Here is a 25,379-nt window from a genome sequence, read left to right on the forward strand (position 1 = left end):
ACAAATCAATAGGAAGAAAAAATGCAAACAGTGGGCAAATAATATTGATCAACTCAGAAAAAAAAATGCAGATGTCAGGAACTACTTGAAAGAGGTCCAACCCAACCACTAAGAAAGAAAAATGTTGAGTGATTGGGTCATTTCACCTACTAATTTTGTGATTCTTCTTATTTAAACTTAATACCAGTAAGGATTTAATGAGGAAGCACTCTTACAGTCTATTGGAGGGTATATTGGTGAAATCTTTCTGGAAACATTGGTAATAAATCCTTTACAAAGTTTATAACTTCTGAATTGGTAATATACTAGCAATCTAGCATAGGGAAATGATTCAGCAAAAAAAAAACTATTATATAAGGATGTTCATTTTCCCTAATGAAAAATTGGGAAGACTCTAAAGAGTGGTAAAGTTATACTACATCTTTTGATGGAAAAATATGCAACCACTAACAATCATGAAAAAATGGCAATGAGAAAAAATTATGCTACATAAAAAAAAGACATAAAACTATACATACTGTGTTTTGAAAAATAATTGTATATGTAACAAAGAAATGAAGATTATAGGCTGTTAGTCATCACTAGGTGATGAAACAGGTAATTTTCATTTTCTTAATGCTTTTTCACATTTTATACATTTGCTTGTATGTACTAATTAGAAGCAGGAAATGCAGTAGATGTGGGGTTTAAGCTAGCTAGAGGCTGTCTAGCAAAAGCACCAAGCCTTGCTGAGTTGTGTCTGCTCCCAGGATCCTTGAAGAGGCAGTATGATTATGAAGAGTGCACACCTCATTTCCCATAATGACACTCTTCCCACCTTTCCTCCAGGTCCGGCTGTTACTAATGTACTTAAAACCATTAGCTTCTTCTGTTGCACACTGTGCTGTTCTCTCCCCGGTGTTCGAAAACATAAAATGTGCTGTTTGAATGTTGAGGAACATAGAAAACACTGAGATTCTGATAGGTGCCACATTGACTTCAGAACTTTCTTTCCAGTCCCTTTATTTTCTGGATGATACGGGTGAGAGAGACAGATTGAGCAACTTGCTCAGCAACTGCCTGTGAGCAGCGCAGTTGGACCAGAACCCAAGTCTTCTGACTCCACTGGCTGTCCCCCATACAGTATGTGTTAGTAAAAGCCATCACGTTAACTTTGTGTTTATATGAAAACTGATTTTAAAAGAGGGAAATAATAACAAAGGAAACATACATTAGTTGGTATAATAGAATTAGCAGAATATCTGGCCCAGGCGTGGTGGCTCACACCTCTACTTTGGGAGGCTGAGGTGGGTGGATCACCTGAGGTCAGAAGTTTGAGACCAGCCTGGCCAACATGGTGAAACCGTCTCTACTAAAAATACAAAAATTAACTGGGTATGGTGGCACACGCCTGTAATCCCAACTACTCGGGAGGCTGAGGCAGGTGAATTGCTTGAACCCAGGAGGTGGAGGTTGCAGTGAGCCAAGATTGCCCCTGCACTCCAGCCTGATGGACAGAGTGAGATTCAGTGTCAAAAAAAAAAAAAAAAAAAAAAAATCTCCTTTTCTAACCTATCGATATATATAAAATTATCTAGAAGCCATCTCCCTTGTAACTATGGCAAGCTCATTTCATGAAAGAAACAGGTAAGTTATAATATTTCATTGTAACATGACTGGTTGAATAACTTTCAAAGTATTTACCTGCTTAACTGCATATCAACAAGGAATGCAGAGATAAACTAAAAATTTGAATCAGATGAATTTTAGAATAGTTGAACTAGTAAGTCATTTGAAAGAATGCTGAAGTATATTTTCTGTTTTGCACTGATCTTGCATGAACACTTTTTACATTTAAACTGACACTACTTTCTTGTTGATTTAAAAAAAAGCAAAAAAATGCCGGGCCTGGTGGCTCACACCTGTAATCCCAACACTTTGGGATGCTGAGGCAGATGGATCACGAGGTCAGGAGTTCAAGACCAGCCTGGCCAACATGGTGAAGCCCCCTTCTCTACTCAAAATAGAAAAATTAGCCGGGTGTGGTGGCACGTGCCTGTAATCCCAGCTACTCAGGAGGCTGAGGCAGGAGAATGGCTTGAACCCAGGAGGCAGAGTTTGTGGTGAGCCAAGGTCGCCACTGCACTCCAGCCTAAAGGATAGAGCAAGACTCCGTCTCAAAAAAATAAAAAATAAATTTGCTCTGAGCAAACTGTTCCCAAATTGAGTTGGCAAAACCTCAAAGTGTTAGTTTTTCAAAACAAGTTTTAATGAGACTTGCATGCATAAAAAAGAAAACGGGGTGGGGACAGAAAAACGAAATATAAAGGCTCCCATCTGTAGAAGTGTGCCTTAAGCCTTACAGGAAAAAAAAAAAAGCAATAGTTTCTCACCTTTGGAGACAACTTCAGAAAATGCTTCACATGTGTCTTATTTAATCCTAACAGCCTTGTTAGGCTAGTGGTATCACTACTCTTTTACAGGCAATTTGACAGCCTAGGGAAGTTAAAAGATTGGTCCCAGCCTCCCACAAATGACTGGAGAGCTGAAACTCAAAGCCAAGTCTCCTAAGTGACTGAAAGCCCAACGCCTCCAAGCTGTCTAGAGATCGTGGGCCACCTCCGTTTTTTGAAACAACCAGTATTTTTTTAAAAAAAAAAAAAAAAAAAAAGGGCCAGGTGAGGTGCCTCACACCTGTAAACCACAGCACTTTGAGAGGCCGAGGCGGGCGGATCACTTGAGGCCATAAGTTCAAGACCAGCGTGGCCAACATGCTGAAAATCTCTCTACTAAAAATAGAAAAATTAGCCGGGCATGGTGGTAGGCGCCTGTAATCCCAGCTACTCCGGAGGCTGAGGCCAAGAGAATCGCTTGAACCCGGGAGGCGAGTTTGCAGTGAACTGATATTATGCCATTGCACTCCAGGTTGGGTGATAGAGTGAGACTCCGTCTCAAAAAAAAAAAAAAAATGAAAAATTAAAAGAAGAAGAAGACTGGTGCCGTGGCTCATGCCTGTAATACCAGCACTTTGGGAGGACCAGGCAGGAGAATCTCTTGAGCCCTGGAGTTAGAGACCAGCCTGCCCAACATAGTGAGACCCTGTCTCTATTAAAAACAATAAAATAAAAAGAACGAGAAGAAACCAGGCACATACAATTGCTGCAAGTGTTAAATATTTGCATTTGACGAGTTAATTAATGCTTAAGGCATGAAAACAGTTCAACATGATCAGGCTATTCCAAGGGAACTGCGGGATGTATTCTTAGTCTACCACAACCTTTATGGTCCAGCGATCACCGAGTTGAATGTTATCTTTTAATTTGTGGATTTATCTCAGTAACTGCATGTATAATCTCGTCTGGAACGGTCAAGTCTAAATTTCGTTCCTTGGTAAGTGTGAGCGAATCCTGGGCACCCATGGCCTCCGGTCGCTCCCAGCCAACACCAGGGGTTTTCCTGGAACTTGCGTCTGGAAACAACCCCCAAGGGAGCTGAGCCCGCGGACCAAGCCGCAACTGCCCACGGCGGGACCACGCTAGCGTCGCTCGGGCGTTCCGGAGCCCGAAACTCCATGGCAACAGCTTTTCGTCGCAGCTGAGGCTTACGTCCCGTCACCAAGGCTAGAGCACCCCGTGGGAGCGCGCTCAGAAACTCCCACGCGTCGGGGAGAGGCCTAGGCTGTGGGGCATTCCCTCTTCTTCAGAATCCTCATTATTTTTAGTCATCGGGTCAGCGGACACTGGGATGTGATTCCAGACTTTACGAACAACGGAGATAAAAAGGCACAGCAATCACATGGCCCCCTGGGACAGACGCCCAGGGAGACTCCGAAAGAAACCGTGCACTGCCCAAGGGCTCCCAGTGGGCAGCAAGCCAGGGTGAGACCCGGGCTGCACGCGCGGCGCCGCGGAGAGCACTCGCCGGGACATCCGCCTGGCGCCCAGCGGCCTAGAGAGCGCGCAACTGCGAACCCGAGCCCAGCATCGCCCAGAGCTCTCCGCCCAGCCCCCGGCATGACACACCACGCCCTGCCCGGGACGCCCCGCCCAGCCCCCCGGCACGACACGCTCCGCCCTGCCCGGCACGCCCCTCCCAGCCCCTAGGCACGACACGCCCCTCACTACCCAGCTCGCCCCACCCGGCGACCGGCGCAACACGCCCCGCCCCGCCTGGCACGCCCTGATTAGCGCCGGGCACGACACGCAATGCCCCGCCTGGCATGCCCCGCCTGGCACGCCCCGCCCAGCGCCCGGCTCTCCCTGCTTCGCCCACGACACGCCCCTCCCAGCTCGGCAAGCTGTGCCCGGCGCCCAGGCCCCGCCCCCAGAGAGAGAACCTGCCCCGCCTCCCCGGCCCGGGCCCCGCCTCCTTGGCAAGCGGAGTGACGCTTTCACCTTAGCAACCGGCGCGGCTCCCACCATGGCTGAAGAAGAGGAAACTGCTGCTCCCACGGAGAAAGTTATCCGGATCCAGAGGGTGTTTATAAACCTGCTGGACTCCTATAGCAGCGGAAACATCGGGAAGGTGAGCGGCGGCGGCGGCCCAGAGCCTCATGCCAGCTCTCAGCTCCCAGCCCTCGGGCCCCGGTCCGCAAACCCAGCGAGGGTCTGCGCCCCAGGGCGCTGTCGGGGCCTTTCTTCAGGGAGGGTCCCGCGTCCTGGGCACCACCAATGCCCCTTGGACCCCAGTCTGCACCCAGGCTGGACAAGGGATCCTACGTGGAAGCCCAGGTGTCTGGACATCACTGGTCCATCGCCTGTTCCTCCTTTTAATGAGGGGAAACGGAGGCTAACAGGGAGGAAGGGACTTGCCCAAGATCACATAGAGTGTTGAGGCCAGAACCTGGACAGAGAGTCCAGGTCTCTTGCCTCCTACTAGGTTCGCTTTCTACCCCTCCATCGATTTTGCAGCGGGCAGCTAAACGAGAAAATAAATTAAAAAAAAAAAATTTTTTTTGAGATGGAGTCTACCTCTGTCACCCAGGGTGGAGTGCAGTGGCCCGATCTCGGCTCACTGCAAGCTCCGCCTCCCGGGTTCACGCCATTCTCCTGCCTCAGCCTCCCGAGTAGCTGGGACTACAGGCGCCCACCACGACGCCCGGCTAATTTTTTTTTTGTATTTTTAGTAGAGACGGGTTTCACTGTGTTAGCCACGATGGTCTCCATCTCCTGACCTCGTGATCCGCCCGTCTCGGCCTCCCAAAGTGCTGGGATTACAGGCATGAGTATATCAAATTTTTATATTGCCCATGAAGCGTTTTTCATTCATCCATCCCTTCAATATATGGTTTTTGAGCATCTATTATGGACCAGACACTGTTTGGGTCCCTGAGTTCCATTAAGTTTCTCACCTTTCTCTGTCTTTATCCCTGGAAAATGAAGATATTCAAAAAAAGGGCTCTGAGGCCCTTCGTGCTAATATGACCAGTTGTCAAAAGAAAGCCATGATTTTATCATACTCCGTGGGTAGGACCCATTGATCTTAATTCTGTACTCTAGAGCTACAGAGAAATCTAACCTCACCATGAACAGACTTCTCTGAGGCTAATGACTGCACTTTCGAACAGGACAAATCTGTTTAAAATAGGATGAGGCTACAGTATGTACCATCTGTATTAGTTTTCTAGGGCTGTGGTAACCAGTTGCCACAAACTGGGTGACTTTATAAAACAGAATTTATTCTCTCGCAGTTCTTGAGGGCAGAAGTCCAAGATCAAGGTGTCAGCAGGGTTGGTTTCTACTGGAAGCTCCAGGGGAAGAACTGTTGCTTGCCCCTCTCCTAGCTTCTGGTAGTTGCCAATAATTCTTGGCACCCCTTGGCTAGTACACCTCAATCTCTGCCACCTTCTTCACATGGTGTTCTCTCCCCTGTGTCTCTGCATCAAAACTTCCCTCTTCTTCTAAGGACACCAGTTGTTGGATTAGGACTTACCCTATCCAATATGGCTTCATCTTAACTTGATTACATCTGCAAAGACCCTATTTCCAAATAAGGCCACGTTCACAGGTTCTAAGAGGACAGGAATTTGGTGGGGGTAGACACTATTCAACCCTGTATACCTTCTAAAATGCATCCATCAAAAAACAGAGATTTAGGGTGGGGCGTGGTGTAATACTAGCACTTTGGGAGGCCGAGGTGGGTGGTTCACCTGAGGCCAGGAATTCGAGACCAGCCTGGCCAACATAGTGAAACGCTGTCTCTACCAAAAATACAAAAATTAGCTGGGCATGGTGGTGAGCACCTATAATCCCAGCTGCTCGGGAGGCTGAGGCAGGAAAATCACTTGAACCCACGGGGCAGAGGTTGCAGTGAGCCGAGATTGCATCACTTCACTCCAGCCTGGGCAAAAGAGCGAAACTCCATCTCAAAAAAACACACAAAAAAACAAAAACCAGAGATTAAGGAATATAATCTAGGTGTGTGTGTATATATACCTATATATATATGGCATATAATTATACAAGATTATATATGTATATTACATATGACCTGTATCTACCAGAAGGGACTCTAAACACATGATACATCTTCCAAATTATCAGAAAAGGTAGGAAAGAAGAAGCAAAGACACAAACAAAACTGTAACAAAATATTTTTAAAGAAAGGAAGCATTACTACACAGGTGTAGTATAATCTTATTTGTGTTTTTCAAAAAAAAAATACAGACATAGAGAAGACAGATGATTTATCTGTACACAGAAAATACACAGAAAATGTCCCTGAGGTCAGGAGTTCGAGACCAGCCTGACCAACATGATGAAACCCTGTCTCTACCAGAAATATAAAAATTAGCTGGGCGTGGTGACGGGCACCTGTAATCCAGCTACTCAGGAGGCTGAGGCAGGAGAATCGCTTGAACCCGGGAGGTGCAGGTTGCAGTGAGCCAAGATTGCGCCACTGCACTCCAGCCTGGGCGACAGAGTGAAACTCCATCTCAAAAAACAAAAAGGTGACATTTAATCTAACATACACAGGATAAGGCTCAAGCCAGAGAAAATAGTTCTCAGAGGACACAGCAAAGGCACAGGTTCCAAAGTAGGGACAGGGTTGGCGGGTTTTGTGTGCACAGTGGCTAGGGGGCAGTGCACCAGGTTTCCTGGGCCCACTTCTTCATTAGGTGCAGCAAGTACTGTGCCCAGGGCCCATGAGACTTTTAGGGGCCCACAAAAAGTGTGTTAATTTCTTTTAAAATCAGAAGGAAACAAACCTTAGAGTCAATGAATGTGTTTGTCTCTACAGCATGCAATTGAGAAATACAATGTTTAATTTTTTTTTTTTTTTTTTTTAATGGAGGAAAGGGCCCACGGAGTCCAGAATGTGGCCCAGTCAGCTCCTAAGCAGGGATGCATTCATGGTCTGTGCTCCATAGAAATGTATTACATAGATAAGTGGAGCAGAGGCTAGCACAGACATGGATGGCCTTGGTCGGGAGTTTCATTTATACTCTAAATTCAGTGGGAAGCCTTGAACAACGCAGGGGCTAGGGGTTTTGCTTTTCAAAAAGATACAGATATAGGACGCAGTGGCTCACGCCTGTAATCCCAGCACTTTGGGAGGCCAAGGCATGTGGATCACTTGAGGGCAGGAGTTCGAGACCAGCCTGGCCAACATGGCAAAATCCCATCTCTACTAAAAATACAAAAATTAGCCAGATGTGGTGGCTTGTGCCTGTAATCTCAGCTACTCCAGGGGCCGAGGCAGGAGAATCACTTGAACCTGGGAGGCAGAGTTTGCAGTGAGCCGAGATCGCACCACTGCACTCCAACCTGGGCGACAGAGTAAAAATCTGCCAAAAAAAAAAGATACAGATATAGAGAAGATAGTTGAAAATCTGCACATAACTCTTATTTATGTATGTATGTTTAGAGACATGGGTCTCATTAACGTTGCCCAGGCTGGACTCGAGTTCCCGGGCTCAAGTGATCTTCCCACCTCAGTGTCCTGAGTAGCTGGGACTGCGGGCTGTGTATAACGTTTGACTCCCCAGAACTAAACTACTAATAACCTATTGTTAACAGGACCCCTTACCAATAACATAAACAGTCAACACGTATTTTGTACACATAAAATATACTGCGTTCTTACAATAAAGTAAGCTAGAGGAAAGAAAATGTTTGTAAGAAAATCATAAAGAAGACAAATATATTTACTATTCATTAAACAGAAGTGGGTTGCCCTAAAGGTCTTCATCCTTTTTGTGTTTATGTTGCATAGGCTGAGGCAGAGGATGAAGAGGAGGGGCTGGTCTCAGGGGTAGCAGAGGTGGAAGAAAATAAGTGGACAAGTGTACCTACAAAGTTCAAACCTGTGTGGCTTAAGGGTCACCTGTATAAAAAAGGGAGGGGACATGATAGGAATGAAGGAGAATCTAGGCATGGTGGCACACGCCTACCTTCCCAGCTGCTCAGGAGGCAGAGTAAGGAGGATCGCTTGAGCACAATTTGAGGCTGCAGTGAGCTGTGATTGCATCACTGCATTTCAGCCTGGGAGGTATACATAGGGCTGAGTAAAACCTTGCCTCAAAGAAAAAAAAAAATGAGGGAAAGGAATTTATCTCCTTCCTTAATCCCCTTTAATTTTGAATTTTTTTTTTTTTTTTTTTTTTGAAATGAAGTCTCGCTTTGTCGCCGGGCTGGAGTACAGTAGCACAATCTCGGCTCACTGCAACTTCCGCCTCCTGGGTTCAGGCGATTCTCCTGCCTCAGCCTCCTGAGTAGCTGGGACTACAGGCATGTGCCACCACGCCCAGCTAATTTTTGTATTATTAGTAGAGACGGGGTTTCACCATGTTGGCCAGGCTGGTCTCGATCTCCTGACCTCGTGATCTGCCTGCCTTGGTCTCTCAAAGATCTTGATTATTTTTTATAACAATATTTTTATAATGAAACTTCTTTTAGTATACAGAGATCTTTTTCTAGCAATCCCCCTGCCTTGGTCTCCCGAAATGCTGGGATTATAGGCATGAGCCACCACGCTCTGTACAGAGATCTTTTTCAAAAGCTTTGCAATAACAGAATTTTCTAGTTGGTCCTTAATTAATCAGGGCCTTTCTCAAATTCCAGGTAATTACTGATCATCTCCTCCAAGGAACATGGGAGTGGGAATATAAGGAATATAAGAGAAATGGAAGCTGTGTCTCGTCATTAGGCTTACAGCCCAGTTGAGCAATGCCACCCTAGCCCCATCTCTTTTTGCTGCGCATCAATTTCCTCAACTGTGAAAGGGGATAATAAAATTGAATATGTACGTTTGAGAGATAAATGAAATGAAAACATACATAATTTACTTGGGAGAAATATATTCCAATAGGAGGTTGAAGCTGGCAATCTTGCATGTTAACCTGGACTGTTTTCTATCAAAATAAATGAGGTGGGACTTTCTGTTTATTTGATTTTATTATTTTTTATTCCCAAGGTATGGTAATTCCATCGTTATTTATATATGCTTAATAGATAAAATAAAATGATTGTGGACATATATAAGTAGTTATTGACATATAAACAAATGAAACTCTTCACCACCACAGAAGGCACTTCTAAGGATAGCTTTTGGAAAACAGGAAGAGAAACTTTGCCAACTTCTGTCTATTTCATTATTCCATACTGTGGCCACTGGCCACATGTAGCCATTGAACACTTATGTGTTCAATGTGGTTAGTCCACACCAGCCTGGGCAACAACAGTAATACCCCATTTCTACAAAAATAAATATAAAAATAAAAAATTAGCCAGGCGTGGTGGCACACACCTGTAGTCCCAGCTACTCGGGAGGCTGAGGCAGGAGGATTGGTTGAGGCTGGGAGTTTGAGGTTGCATTGAGCTATGCTCGCACCACTGCACTCCAGCCTAAGCAACAGAACGAGACTCTGTCTCAAAAAAAGAAATGTGACTAGTCCAAATGGAGATGTACTACCAGTGTAAACTGCAGATTGAATTTCAAATAAAAAGTAAAATATCTCAATAATTTTTATATTGATTACATATTAAGTTGATAATATTTTGGATATATTGCATTAAATACCACAGCATTTCATTTTTTTTTTTTTTTTTTTTTTAAGGCAGAGTCAGCTTGCTCTGTTGCCCAGGCTGGAGTGCAATGGCACAATCTTGGCTCACTGCAGGTGAGCAATTCTCCCAGGTTCAAGCAATTCTCCTGTCTCAGCCTCCCGAGTAGCGGGGACTACAGGTGTGCACAACCGCGCCCAGCTAATTTTTTGTATTTTTAGTAGAGACGAGGTTTCACTATGTTGGCCAGGCTGGTCTCGAACTCCTGACATCACGTGATCCACCTGCCTCAGCCTCCCAAAGTGCTGGGATTACAGGCATGAGCCACTGCGCCCGACCTCACAGCATTTAAATTAATTTTACCCTTTGTTTTCACTTTTTAAAATGTTGCTTCTAGAAAATTTAAAATTACGTAAGTGCCTGTAGTCCCAGCTACTCAGGAGGCTGAGGCAGGAGGACCCCAGGAGTTTGAAACCAGCCTAGGCAACATAGCAAGACCACATCTTTAAAAATAAATAAAATAAAATAACCTATGTGGCTCCTATTACATTTCTACATTTCTGTTGGACAACACAAATGTCATCACTGTGACCCAGCTCTGCCTGCTGCTAGAGGAGTGCAGTATCCAGAAACAAGTTCATGAAGCTCTCTGACCCTGAGTCCCTCACCTGTAAAATGGGGAATTATAACAGTACCCACTCCTCCAGGAATTCAGTCAACTTAAATGAAATGACAGTGTGCAAAGCATCTGCTTTGCCTTGGTGGGGCCCAGCAAGCACTCAGGAAAGGTAAGTTTCTAGAATCGTCATTCACTGGCTCCCTGACTCTAATTTGTCCTTACAACATTTGGGAAATTTCTGTTTCCTTGCAGTTTCTATCTAACTGTGTAGTTGGGGCTTCACTTGAAGAAATTACAGAGGAAGAGGAAGAGGAAGATGAAAATAAGTCAGCTACGCTGGAAGCTTCCTCAACCAAAGTGAAGGAAGGCACATTCCAGATTGTGGGCACGCTGTCCAAGCCTGCCAGCCCGCGGCCTGACTTTGCGGTGGAGACGTACTCTGTAAGTCCCGGAGGCTCGGGCCAGGAGTAGACAGAGGGAAGAGTCGCGTTCGGCTCCAACGCCTTGACAACTTGTTTTACCGTTTGTCTCCCCTCCCCTCTCTTCCACAGACATGGCCAGGTTGAGGGAATGGCTTTCTGCTGTGATGGAGATTTACCTCGTTGACCCTACTTTCAATTTTGGGCCAAAGCAAAGAGTTTAAATTAGATAGTGTGGGAAAGGATGGATCTAATTTGGACTTTCAGACTCATACAATTCCCCTCTCCAGCATATTCTGCCCAGGATTATCCAAGATGAGTCTGTGCCATGATGGGTGCTGTCTGTGAAGGAGAAATAGGCCGGGTGCAGCTCACGCCTGTAATCCCAGCACTTTGGGAGGCTGAGAAGGGAGGATCACTTAAGGCCAGGGGTTCGAGACCAGCCTGGGCGACATGGCAAGCTCCTGTCTCTATTTTATATTTATGAAAATAATTTTTTTAAGAGAACCATCCTTTGGTAATGCACCACTCAGGAATAATATACCATTGCTGTCTCTGGAAACAGTGCTGTCTCCACAAAACAAATTCGACATAGTCCTAGTCCTGAGACATTTAAATGTCTGAGAAGGAGTGGCCCCTTCTTCTCCCCTGCCAACTCCTCCCTTACCCTGCCTGCTACTCTCTGGAGCCTACCATACAGCTTTCCACATGCTGTACCCTGCAGCAGCCTTCTCTCTCTTTTTTTTTTTTTTTTTACCCAACCCACCTTATTCATCCTTCAAGACTTGTGTCACTTCCTCCAGGAAGCTGTTCATGATTCCTACTTCTCTCTCACTCCCAGTTTGGATTCTGAGCTCTTTTCTGAGTTCCCATATCATCCTTTATCTGCCTAGATCATAATGCTTTTCACACTCATTGTTATCACCTGTCTATTGTGGGGTCCATGGACATTGACTGTCAGCTCCTTGAGGATGGAGACCCTGACTTGTTTATCCCCGTGTTTATCCATGTATCTGTGGCACCTAACACAGCCACTGCCACAAAGTGGCCTTAATAAACACTAGTGGAATGGACAAATGCATCCCCTCCGGACATCTTTAGGATCTTCCCATTCACCCCCTTCCTCTGTCTTCTGGGTATTCTTTTCTCATTCACCTCCCTTCTCTGGCTTCTTCCTCTACACCTACACATATGCTCAAATCATTCCTACTGTAAAAAGCACTTAACTTGACCTCCCTGCTGGCCACCAGCCTCTTTCTCTGCCCCTGGCCCCTGCCACCACTGAACTTCAGGAGACCACCCGCATTTGCAGGCCTCACCCATTCACCCCCACCATTCACTGGTCTATCCAATGCTGGCCGGCCCTGCCCACAACACTTCACAGGAGGTGCTCTGGCCAGTGTCACCAGTAGTCCCCTGAGTCCTGAGGGCTTAGCTCACCTGGCTTCACAGCAGCAGCCTGGCTTCCAGAGAGAAACTCGCCTTCCCTTCTTGTGCCTCGGCTCTGCACTGACTAAGTGCCCAAGCCCTTCTTCCCAGCTGCTTTCTCTGGCTCCTTTTCCTCTTTTTACCCTTTAAATGCAGTTTTCCCCAGAGCTCCCTCCCTTCCTACAAAGGTGACCTTCCTAAATTTTATCCAGCCCTATAGCTTCAGCTCCCCATATAGCTAATGCTTTTCTCACCTGTCTGTAGCCTCCAAATCCAGCTGCCTCCTAGACCAGTCTCCAGTTGTCCTGCAGGCATTGCTAAATCAACATATCCAAAATCATATTTATTAGACCCCCCACAAAAACACTCTTTTTTTTTTTTTTTTTTTTTGAGATGGAGTCTGGCTCTGTTGCCCAGCCTGGAGTGCAGTGGCACGATCTTGGCTTACCGCAACCTTCGCCTCCTGGGTTCAAGCTATTCTCCTGCCTCAGCCTCCCGAGTAGCTGGGACTACAGGCGCGCGCCACCACATCTGGCTAATTTTTTGTATTTTTAGTAGAGACATGGTTTCACTATGTTGTCCAGGCTGGTCTTGAACTTCTGATCTTAGGTGATCTGCCCACCTTGACCTCCCAAAGTGCTGGGATTACAGGCATGAGCCACTGCGCCCAGCGCAAAACCACTCTTTGTGTGACTTTGTACTCTGGTTTGTATTAAAGACCTTGCTATCTCTATCAGTTGGGGCTGTCTTGGACTGCATGTCATAGAAAACAGAGGTGACCCAAACTGCCTTAATAAATAAGGAAATTCATCAGCTTCTGTAGCTGGTGGCCCAGAAGTGGAACCAGCTTCAGAGCTGATCCACAGGCTCCAGCTCCTCTTCCTGCCCCTTCCTGGGCTTTGCCCTCCTTGAGGGATGACTTTATCTTCAGGCTGGCAGCAAGGCTGCAACAGTCCAGGGCCTTAGTTCATCATACACAGTGACACTCTGGCAAAGCAAACTTCCAGAAAGTCTCAAAGAAAGGAAGATGGACATTGCCAGCAGTCCCTGGCAAGCATCTCTTTGAGTCTCACTGTCGTGAATGGAGTCATTGTCCCTTTCCTGAGACAGGCACTTACCCTTAGATCAATTAGGCTCATCCTTTAAGCCAGAAGAGGGAGTTAATTTCCCGCAGGCTGAGGAGTATCTGAAGCAAAATTGGGGTTCTTTTGGAGAAAAGGAAGAGCTAACAGAAGTTTGTAGACAACAACAGTGTCTTTTATCCCATTCATCATGCACTTGCCTTCCATCAAAGCTGAACCCCTCGGAGAGCTGTGGGCTCTTCGCTTGCCCTTGACCCTGAATGCTATTGGACATGGGGTCCTCAGCACATCTCTTTGTCAGGTGTCCAGTCTGCCCCTCCTTTCCATTCTCATAGCCATGTGCATTAGTTCCGATCTCCAGCATCTCTCACTACTCACCTGAATTTGATTCTGCAAATGTTTCCTGTGTACCCTAAGGATCCACAGATGAGCGTGGAGCTCACGGCTTGGCAGGGACTCTGTGACAGTAAATGTGGGCACAGAGCATCACCCAAGGCTCTCTGAAAGGCGCACCTAAGGAGTTCTCAGTCTTATCTAGAAAGAGAGGCAAATGAAGCTTCAAATAGCTCCATGCCAAGCAGATCGAGGCCTCCTATGCTCTGATCTTGAGATCCTGGAGCCTCCATTAGCACAAAGTCCTGCAGATGGCCGTCCCTTGGAAGGTTGGGATCTACTGGAGATGGTAGGGCTGAGGCTGGTCTTCCGTGGTTGAGTGGAGCTTGCCAGACAGGTAAGGGAGGAAGGAAACACCAAGCAAGGGGGAATGCCTGGGAAAGTATATGGTGGCTGTGGCAGAGAAAGAGCATGGGCTATGGGGAGCCACAGAGAAGACACAAAGGTGGCAGAAAAGGTGAGGGAGAGTGCTCGCTTCAGCGGCACATATGCTGAAATTGGAACGATACAGAGAAGACCAGCAAAAATAAGGAAAAGAAAAGAAAAGGTGAGGGAGAGATGAGAATGGAAACCGTTGGCCTGGTCCAGGTTATGAAAGGTGCCTCTACCTGGCTCAACAGGCCACCTACTATTCCCTGAGCATTCTGGGCTCTGCCGGGTGAGCTCGTCTTCATCCTTCCAGCCCAACTCAAGTATCTTCTCCTATGAGACATAATCATGTCTTTCTCTTAGTCCATCGAACCTCAAATGTGCCTCTATGACAGCCCTTTCCACATTTGGGGCTGGCTGTACAGGTTGCACACTGTGCAAGAGTGCCTGGCTAAGGGAGTGAGTAGGGGCTGAAGAGCAGCCTGTTATGTTGTCTGTCCTGGGCCCCTTCTTATAATTTTTTCACCAAGCAGGTTACCTTTTTTCTCATTTGTACAAGGGCTTCATATGTGCTTGGTTGGGTCCTTGTCTACGTTAGACCATAATTATTTGGTATAAATCTTCTCAAGAAAGCGCATACACACATACGCGCGCGCACACACACACACACACACACACACACACAATGCTCCTTAGTATCAGCAGCTATATATTATGCATTTTTGCCTTTTTTACTACAGTCAAAAGCAGGGCCCACAAATGTTTGTTGAGTGAACAAATGAATGCACAAAAATGGTCACTCCACATTGGGTGAAGACAACCATTCTCTTGAAAATGTGGCTGTTTCGTCTTAAATAGATCCAACCATAATTTGACACGTGTGCATGTTTTTCTATGGATACCACTCACACCTGCTTTTACAAGCTGGAAACATAGATGCTGTAGCTCCTTTCTCTGGTACCACATCTAGAATACACATCTTTGAGTCCTTGTGTTCTCCCAGTGTTTTCTTCTTTTCTTTCATGTGTTGTTTCTGAATCTTGATCCATCCTAGGTGTGCTGGGAAGGTAGTGTCCTTTCGCACTGTCATGCTACTGGTAAAGTAAAAATGGATGTTTTGTTCAGGATTGCCAGTGGCTCTCCTCTTGCACATTCAGTCCAGAGAAGGAATTGGATGGCTGGTGGTGTGGGTTGAGTTGTTTCTCCCACACCCTGAAGAGATATATTGAAATCCTAACCCCCAGTGTTTCTGAATATGGCCATATTTGGAGATAGGGTGTTTGCAGAGGACATCCAATTAAATGGAGGTCATCAGCCAGGAATGGTAACTCGCGCCTGTAATCCCAGTACTTTGGGAGGCCGAGCGGGCAGATCACCCGAGGTCAGGAGTTCAAGATCAACCTGGCCAACATTGTGAAACCCTGTCTCTACTAAAAATACAAAAATAGTGGGTGCCTGTGATCCCAGCTACTCGGGAGGTTGAGGCAGGCAGAATTGCTTGAATCCGGGAGGCGCAGCTTGCAGTGAGCTGAGATTGTGCCACTGCACTCCAGCCTGGGCGACAGAGCGAGAGTCTGTCTCAAATAAATTAATTAATTAAATAAATAAATGGAGGTCATGTAAGTGGGCTTATCATCCAGTATGACCAGTGAGCTTATAAGAAGGGGAAATTTAGACACAGACGGCACACAGGTAGAACACCATGTGAATATCAAGGCGGAGATCAGGGTGACGCATGTACAAGATGAGGAAGAGATTGCCGGCAAACCGGCAGAAGCTAGGGGAGAGGCACGAGACAGACTCTCCCTCTCAGCCCTTAGAAGGAACCAACCCTACAACACCTTGATCCTGGATTTTTAGCTTCCAGAACAGTGAGACTTTGGTTGTTCAAGCCATGCAGTTTGTGGCAGTTTGATACAACAGCCCTAGAAAACTAATGCAGATTCATCCAAAAGGATCTAGGGAACAGGACTGGAGAAACTAGCAACCTAGTGCATGCTGTTGAATTTAACAAGGATGTATTACCTTGCCAAAGCAGAACTGTCATTTCCTGAGGAAACGCATCAGCTTCCCTTTGTTCTTCAGCTTGGTTTAAAAGGTTCTACTTTAATACAGTTGGTCAAGGAACTGTGGAAAATAGCTAATGTTCAGGACAATGGGAATAACAAATAATGCAAATCTTGGTTTGGAAATGCAGGGTCTTTTTATTGTTCTCTTAATGTACTCAAGGTATTGTACTATTGGGAAGTGTACTGGTATTCATGCAGCAAGGAATGACTAGTTAAAACACAGTGATCACCGGCTGGCACCATGACTCACGCCTCTAATCCCAACATTTTGGGAGGCCAAGGTGGGCGGATCACCAGAGGTCAGGAGTTTGAGACCAGCCTGGCCAACATGGTGAAACCCCATCTCTACAAAAAAAAAAAAAAAACCCAGGTATGGTGGCGTGTGCCTGTAGTCCCAGCTACTTGGGAGGCTGAGGTATGAAACCACTTGGACCTGGGAGGCGGAGGTTGCAGTGAGCTGAGATCACGCCACTGCATGCCAGCCTGGGCAACAGAGTGAAACTGTGTCTCAAATTAACAAAAAAAAAGCACCGAAAATGATCAGCAAAGTTACTTCTATTTAATGTATAAACTTTACATTTTTAATCATGAAAAGTTTCTGTATTTTTAAAATATTCCCAGATGTCAACTGTAATAAGATACCTTACATCTAGAAAGAGAGCAGATTAAATCCATCTTGAGAATTCTAAGACAATCCACATTCATCATTCCTCAGCACTTCTGAGTGATTCGTGATATCTAATTGCTCAAATAATCTTGCATAGAGTTTGAATTAGTTTTAAATGCCTCACTCATTTTCTTTCAGTGTGTTCTAATTCTTCCCTTCTGAATTGGAGCTTAAACAGCGTGCAGAAATAGTACCTAAGATTATTATGCAATTTTTAAATCATCTGTTCCAAGCTATTTTCCTAAACTTCTTTGTTACTTGAAAACTACACACAGAAGAGAGTCACAATTTCATTTTAAATAGAAATCCTCCTGCAAGCGTTTCCTGTGGGACTCTTCGGTGTAGCATACCTATTTTGAAAATTATCATTTCATCGAAATATTAAGGTTACCTTGTTAGCTGCCTGCTGCAAATGACTGTCAATTTTGTTTTTCAGGCCATCTCCCGAGAAGACCTTCTCATGCGCCTGCTGGAGTGCGACGTTATTATTTATAACATCACTGAGAGCTCACAGCAAGTGGAGGAAGCCATCTGGGCAGTCTCTGGTCAGTGAGGTGTACTCTTTTATCTCCAGAGATGCTATTGTAGTGCTGCTTACTTCACCTAATAGTCATCTAGGAACACTAGGCAAAGTAGGGCTATAGAAAAACTGGTCTGAGACATACCTAAAGTATGAAATCCGTGATAATAATATGAATAGATACTTCTGAAGAATAGAATATTTTTAATTATCAAAAAAATGAAGGCCGGCATAGTGGCTTATGCCTGTAATCCTAATACTTTGGGAGGCCGAGGTGGGAGGATTATTGAGCCCAGGATTCAAGACCAGCCTGGACAACATGACGAGACCATGTCTCTACAGAAAGAATAAAATAAAATAAATGTATTTTTTTAAATGAAACATTACCCAGGCTGAAGTGCAGTGACCTGATCATAGCTCACTACAGCCTCGAACTCCTGAGCTCAAGAGATCCTCCCGCCTCAGCCTCCTGAGAGCTAGGACTACAGGCTTCTGCTACCGTACCCAGCTAATTTTTATTTTTTATTTTTTTGGTAGAGATGGGGACTTGCTATGTTGTCCAGGCTGGTCTCAAACCCCTGGAGGATGGCCTCAAGCCATCTTCCAGCCTCAGCCTCCCAGAGCACTGGAGTTACAGGCATGAGCCATGATGCCTGGCCAAAACATTTAACTTTTAAAATTCAACCTGACTCATTCCATAGGCACTGCTTAAGGAGGTGGAGTTGAATGTACTGGGGAGATACAAAGACAGATAAGAAAAGGCACCCCAAGGTACAAGTCATCACATAAGAGACAAGGCACCCGAGAGAAACTTTAACTCAACAAACAGGGATGTGCTCACAAGAAAGTTATGTATAAGAGGCACGTGACTTTAAGAGGGGAGGACTTATTTCTAACTCTAAATATTTGATTCAATTCAACAAATGTTCCCTGATGGCAAAGGTCAGGGAAAGCTTGTAGAGAATGCTTGTATTATGAAAGTGCTTTGAACAATGTAATGAATTCTTAGGTTTTTTTTTTTTTTTTAACGAAGTGATGTTTAGCAAGGTGGTGCTTTTGTGATTCATCTCCTCCAAAACAACCTCTTTTTTTTTTTTTTTTTTTTCTGAGACAAGATCTTGCTCTGTCATCTTGCTTTGAAAAATGTAATGAACTGTAAGGACCTCAAGTCTAAGAGAACAAAGAGGTGTTTAGCAAGATGGTACTTTTGTGATTCATGCTCCCCCAAAGCAACCTCATTTTTTTTTTTTTGAGACAAGATCTTTCTCTGTCACCCAGTCTGGCATGCAGTGGCGCTGTCTCAGCTCACTGCAATCTCCACCTCCCAGGTTCAAGTGATTGTCCTGCCTCAGCCTCCCAAGTAGCTGGGATTACAGGCATGTACCACCATGCCCAGCTAACTTTTGTATTTTTAGTAGAGACAGGGTTTCGCCATGTTGTCCGGGTTGGTCTTGAACTCCTGACCTCAAGCGATCCGCCTGCCTTGGCCTCCCAGAGGGCTGGGATTACAGGAGTGAGCCACTGCGCCCAACCAAGCAACCTCATTTAATACATCAAAATGCCTCCATAGGTGCCTCTTGATTGTGAATTTCAGACATTAACCACTGACTTCTTGCTGTGACAGATGGGCATCGGCCTTTCTTAGGACCACCCTCTCCCCCTCAAGGAAATGTAACCTTTTCTCAAGCTTTGACACTGCATTTCCTTTCATGAGCTTTAAAATGTAGAGTGTTTTACTGCTTTCTTCTAACAAAGAGGTTCAAATAATCAAGAAAATTTTACTTTTCTATTTAGAGGAAAACTTTTAGCTGAATTACTTCCTTTTTGAGATATAGAGTGTTTGTGTCTGCAAGAAAGTATAGTCAGATATCCTTCAGTCTGTCACCAGAGTCACCTGGGAGGTAGGGGTTGGTAGGGCATGAGGTTGGTAAGGGATGGGGACTTTGTCATTTTACCTAATGCACAGTCTTAGATTTTGTTTTTCTCGCAATGGATATGTAATCCTTTCTTTCTTGTTTTTTTAAAGATAGGATCTTGCTGTGTCACCCAGGCTGGAGTGCAGTAGTATATCATAGCTTACTACAGCCTCAAACACCTGGCCTCAAGCAATCCTCCTGCCTCAGCCTCCTGAGTAGCTAGAATTACAGGTGTGCATCCAACTATTTTTTAAAAACTTTTTGTAGAGACGAGGTCTAGACATGTTGCCCGGGCTGGTCTCCACCTTCTGGGCTCAAGCAATCCTTGGCCTCCAACAGTGCTAGGATTACAGGCGTGAAACACCACACCCGGCTATGTATTATATTTAACAATGTTTTATTTAATTATTTTTAAATGTCTTAGAATTCTCCTATCCTTTTGCAGATACTATGGAAGGAAGGCAGGATGACAGAAGAGAAAGGAATACATTATTAGAAAGGAGAGAAAATATTTGCATATAGACAAAGGATGTGTTCAAAGGGGAACAAGCAGATCATTCTAGACCTATTATAAATATCATAAATAAAAAAGAATAACCCAGTTAGAGGACCTCAAAGTGTGCCGAGTATTCACAAAATAGGCCAAACTGAAGCTCAGCAGAGCAGAAAGGTTAAAAGAGCAAAATTAAATTGAAGAGAGAATTTTTGTTATTAGACTAAAAATAGAAACAAAAGTAACACTTAAAGTTTGGAATAATACATGATCATAGTGTTCTTAGACTTAATTCAATAACACTTTCTTGTTTTAGGGTAGAAATCCATACATTTATTAGATCCAGGATATCAGCATTTCATTTTGTTGCTTGTTTAGGGAATCACCTCATGATACTAGAATCATACCATGGCACCTGCACCACTTAGCCCCTCTGACAGTTTAATTAGACCTCACTTTGCAGCTTCAATATGTTTCTTGAAAATTATACATCATGAAGAATATGTTAATGGAATCCTTTAGACAAATACATTCAAGGAGATTCAATGCTTAACTGTGTAGAGAGCCTTTTTGCAAAGCAACAAACCCTTTGGAAATAAAATGCTCACCTTTCCCTCTACCTCTATCCTAAATACGAATCCCTACAAGTTGTTGATAACCAAACGCTTCTGCCTTATCGGTGCTCGCCACTACAGCCCACAGCCCCGGGGTGGAGTGGGAAGGGCGGGCACACCCTGAATTACTTCCTTCCACGATGGCTTTCACTGAACAGGATTGCCTTATGGGAACTCCTAAGAGGCCCTTCTGATGTGGGGCCTCTGCTGCCCCATCCCCAGCCTGCTCCCTTTTTGGGCAGCTGGCTAGGTGGCATGGTGGGGACAGCATGGGCCTGGCAGCCAGACAGCCTGGATTGGACTCTCTGCCCCATCACTTCCCTCTATGATCCTGGGCAAACTGTGCCTCGGTTTCCACACCTGTAACCCAGAATACCTATCTCACAGTGGGGGAAATTCAACAAAGCCCATGAGTTGTTCTAATTCATGTCAGCTATGATCCTATGATCCTTACTGTCACCAACCCTCCCAAAAAGTAAAAACCCACGGCCAGAGGCCAGAAAACAGGAAGGGGCCACAATTTTGAGCTCAGCTCGGAAGGGATCAAGCAACTGATGAGCATAGTGGAGAGAAAGGGCTGCAGTGGAGAGCACTGATGAGGCTGAAATGCTTGGTTGCGAACACCCTGCGGGGATCCGCATTTCAGATACAGGTGGCGAAAAGGAGGAGGAATTTGAAGAATGATGATGGGAACAGGTCAGAGAAGCATCCGAGGTAATAGCACCCTGGTGTTAAGTGGCTCCTACTGGTGACTAATAGTACATGTGATTTAGAAACCAAATTGTGCATGGGTCCAAATAACCATTCTGTTTTTTGACCCCACAGCACTCAATGAAGAAGTCAGCCACTTTGAAAAGCGAAAGGTATTTATTTTACTATCCACAGTGATGACTTGGGCGCGATCCAAAGCCCTGGACCCTGTAAGTAGAACGTTAGCTTTCCTTTGGGTAACATTTCACCCTTAACACCTTGTAATCTGTGTGCGGAGGGGACTTCCTACAGCGAGTTGTGTATTCTCACACTCCTGAATCCTATCCCATGATAAGCACCCAACAGAGTTCATTGACTCTAAGCACATTCAATTCTAAGGGATTTCATCGTTTTATATGCCTCTAAGAAAGAAAAATATGCTGCCCATGAAACTATAGCAAAGCTTGCTTATCACTTCTGCTTTGTATTTTAAACATACTGAAAAAGCTCTCTTTTAGACTTACTTAGACCCATATTTTTTGTCATGTACATTCTTGTGCATACATTAAAAAGAAAATATAGGCCGGGGCGGTGGCTCACACCTGTAATCCCAGCACTTTGGGAGGCCAAGGTAGGTGGATCACCTGAGGTCAGGAGTTCGAGACCAGCCTGGCCAACATGGCGAAACCCTGTCCCGACTAAAAATACAAAAATTAGCTAGGCATAGTGCCGGGCACCTGTAATCCCAGCTACTCGGGAGGCTGAGGCAGGAGAATCGCTTAAACCCGGGAGGCGGAGGTTGCAGTGAGCCAAGATCATGCCACTGCCCTCCAGCCTGGGCAACAGAGTGAATAATAAATAAATAAATTTTATTTATAAATAAAATAAATGAAAAGCAAAAGAAAATGTAAGTAAATATAGTGATTATAGTATTCCCAAAACTTCCTCATATTCAGAGTCCATCTCTGAATCACACCACATTCTGTCTTTTTCCACACAACTCATGTCATTTATTTGAATCACATCATTTATTTGTAGTACTTTCCTATAAAGTACGTGGTTATTACGTTGCAAGAAAACATGAGCCACAGACATTCTTCCAACATTGCTTACTCTCTTGACTAATGTCAAATTGACATTTGCTGCTCTGTTCCCGTGCCTTGTGCCTATGCAGTACCTTTCCATTTCAGTGCTGAATCACGGTACACTCTTTTAAAAGGCAATTAAATCAACAGGAGTAGCACCTGACTCAAGTTGAAGTGATAACGATAGCAACAGTGTGTTCAAGGTCACAGTCACTGGCAGCAACATTGCCAGTGCTTCCCGACTGACTACAATGATAAACCATTGATCCCAGATATGTTCTAATTTCAGAAATGTTAAATGTGAAAAAGTGCATGATATGGTCAATGGACTATATTATATATAACAAGGAGATATTTAGGGATTCATCACACTTATTGCATCAAATGCTATGTATTTGTTTAACTGTCTCTCCTCTGGTGGACTGAGAACCCCTTGAGGGCAGGGACCACATGTTTCATGCTCTTTCCTTGTAAAGTTTACTCACCTACTTTGGATGCCATCACCTCAAGGAGCAGGTCATGGTCATTTTATTCCTGTTATAATCCCTTTCCTCAGAGCGTCCAGCTAGGTGTCCACCATAAAACAATTACGAATCAATGGACTGGCTGACCGCTGTGCTAGTGTCCTGATTGTCCCAACCAAAGTAAGCAAAATAATGAATAAGTTCAATAACGGACTTCGGGAACAGCTGAGCGCAGAGGATTCAACAATGTCCTCAATGCTCACTGACTCTCTCTCTTTCTTTTATGGTTTATTTTCTGCCCTGAGTAGACTTCACTCTCTAGTAAGCCCCCTACACTGAATGGACTGAGAATGGGGAAGAGATGGTTCCACAAAGAAAACATGGGGCAGTGGCTCCTGTGTTAGCTCCTGTCCTGTGGCATGCACTCATCCTCTCACTGTGGTTTTAGTTTGCATTTCCCCAATGACAAATGATGGTTTTAAAAGATTTATCAAGGTGTAATCAATGTATTAGGCCAGGTGTAGTGGTGCACACCTATAATCCCAACACTTTGGGAGGCCGAGGCAGGAGGACTGCTTGAGCTCAAGAGTTCAAGACCAGCCTGGGTAACAGGGTGAAACCACATCTCTACAAAAATTGCAAAAATTAACCAGGTGTGGTGGTGAACCTGTAGTTTCAGCTACTCAGGAGGCTGAGGTGGGAGGATTGCTTAAGCTGGGGAGGTCGAGCCTGCAGTGAGCTGAGATCACGCCACTGCACTACAGCCTGGGTGACAAAGTGAGACCCTGCCTCAAATAAATAAATAAATTTACTGTATTGTATACAGTGAAGTTAACCTTTTATAGTCCTGAGTTTCAACAACTGCACACAGTTGTGCAGCCACCACAACAATTAGGATACAGAATACTTTCATCACTTTCCAAAGTTCTCTACCTCATGACACACACAAAGTCAATTCCAGTTGGATTACATAACTAAAATTAAAAAGCAAAAACTTTAATTTTTTTAAAGAAAAATTAGGCCTAGCACAGTGGCTCACGCCTATAATCCCAACACTTTGGAATACCAAGGCAGACAGATCACTTGAGGTCAGGAGTTCAACAGCAGCCTGGTCAACATGGTGAAACCCCATGTCTACCAAAAAATACAAAAATTAGCTGGGTAACTGGGTATGGTGGCGCACACCTGTAGTCCCAGCTACTCAGGAGGCTGAGGTGGAAGAATTGCTTGAACATGGGAGGCAGAGGTTGCAGTGAGCAGTGATCGCACCACAGTGCTCCAGCCTGGGCGACAGAGAGAGGCCCTGTCTCAAAAAAAAAAAAGGAAAAATTATAGAATTTATGGAGGATTCCTCAAACAAGACCAGATACTGCTAAATATGATTTTAATTGACAAATCTAGCTGCGATAGGATTAATGAAGTAATAAATAATATTTGTGTTTAAGATTTGCTTCTAAATAATCCAGGAGGATGAGGAAGTCAGTGGGGGTATAGATATAACAGGACCGGTTATGCAAAACAAACAAGTTTATCCCCAACAAGTCTAATTGAAGGGGGCGTGGCAGAAGATGTGGCATCCGTTTGAAGTCAGAGTAAGCTGAGTAAGACTTTTGCTTGCAAGCAACAGAATCCAGCTTTCTTAATCAGAAAGAAGACGTGTTAGCGTAAACAATATCTTACAAAACCCACAGTCAGAGATGCCACTGGGCGTCAAGGACTGGGAGCCATGGGGAGCTCGGTAAAGTCTCCCACTTTCCTCTCTGCTTTTGTCTGCTTCTGTCTCCTTGTCATCATCACAGGAAGTCTTTTTTGTTTTGTTTTGTTGTTTTGTTTTTAGAGACGAAGTCTATAAAACAGAGACCTCCAAAGAAAGGTTTCCTCTGCCAGATTGACCAGGGTTGGCTTTTGAAAAGAGAGTTCTAATCATGGACTCTAAATCGTAATCCCTATGAGATAGACTTGGGATGGGAAGAAGAAAGGTGAGCTGCAAGGACTCCTGGTACTTACTTTCTTTCTTTCTTTCTTTTTTATTTTTATTTGTTTATTTATTTTCTGAGATGAAGTCTTACTCTGTCGTTCAGGCTGGAGTACAATGGCGCGATCTCAGCTCACTGCAACCTCTGCCTCCCGGTGTCAAGTAATTCTCTTGCCTCAGCCTCCTGAGTGGCTGGGATTATAGGTGCCCACCACCACGTCCAGCTAATTGTTGTATTTTTAGTAGAGATGGGTTTTCACCATGTTGGTCAGGCTGGTCTCCAACTCCTGACCTCAGGTGATCCACCTGCCTTTGCCTCCCAAAGTGCTGGGGTTACAGACGTCAGCCACTGCGCCAGGCCCTGACTCCTGGTACTTTCTTAGGTCTTCCTTGTCCTTGCAGTACCTTTTTTTTTTTTGAGATAGTCTTGCTATGTCACCCAGGCTAAAGTACAGTGGCATGATCTTAGTTCACTGCAGCCTCCACCTCCCAGGTTCAAGTGATTCTCCTGCCTCAGCCTCCCAAGTAGCTGGGATTACAGGCGCGTGCCACCACTCCTGGCTAATTTTTTGTATTTTAAGTAGAGATGGGGT

The 25,379-nt window shown here is 44.9% G+C and overlaps 1 protein-coding gene across 5 annotated transcripts in view; it reads left to right on the forward strand.

Moving 5' to 3' along the window:
* The first annotated feature begins 4,336 nt into the window (after positions 1-4,336).
* Positions 4,337-25,379, forward strand: part of AK7 (adenylate kinase 7) — a 96,767-nt gene continuing 75,724 nt past the window's right edge. For all 5 annotated transcript variants that reach the window (XM_025392122.1, XM_025392121.1, XM_025392123.1 and 2 more), the window contains exons 1-4: positions 4,337-4,503; positions 10,855-11,043; positions 17,466-17,574; positions 21,398-21,492. In XM_025392122.1, the coding sequence (XP_025247907.1) occupies positions 4,399-4,503; positions 10,855-11,043; positions 17,466-17,574; positions 21,398-21,492 (498 nt within the window). In that variant the 5' untranslated portion in view covers positions 4,337-4,398. The remainder of the gene's footprint in view (positions 4,504-10,854; positions 11,044-17,465; positions 17,575-21,397; positions 21,493-25,379) is intronic.

The sequence above is a fragment of the Theropithecus gelada genome, chromosome 7b, assembly GCF_003255815.1.
Source record: "Theropithecus gelada isolate Dixy chromosome 7b, Tgel_1.0, whole genome shotgun sequence".
Taxonomy (NCBI): domain Eukaryota; kingdom Metazoa; phylum Chordata; class Mammalia; order Primates; family Cercopithecidae; genus Theropithecus; species Theropithecus gelada.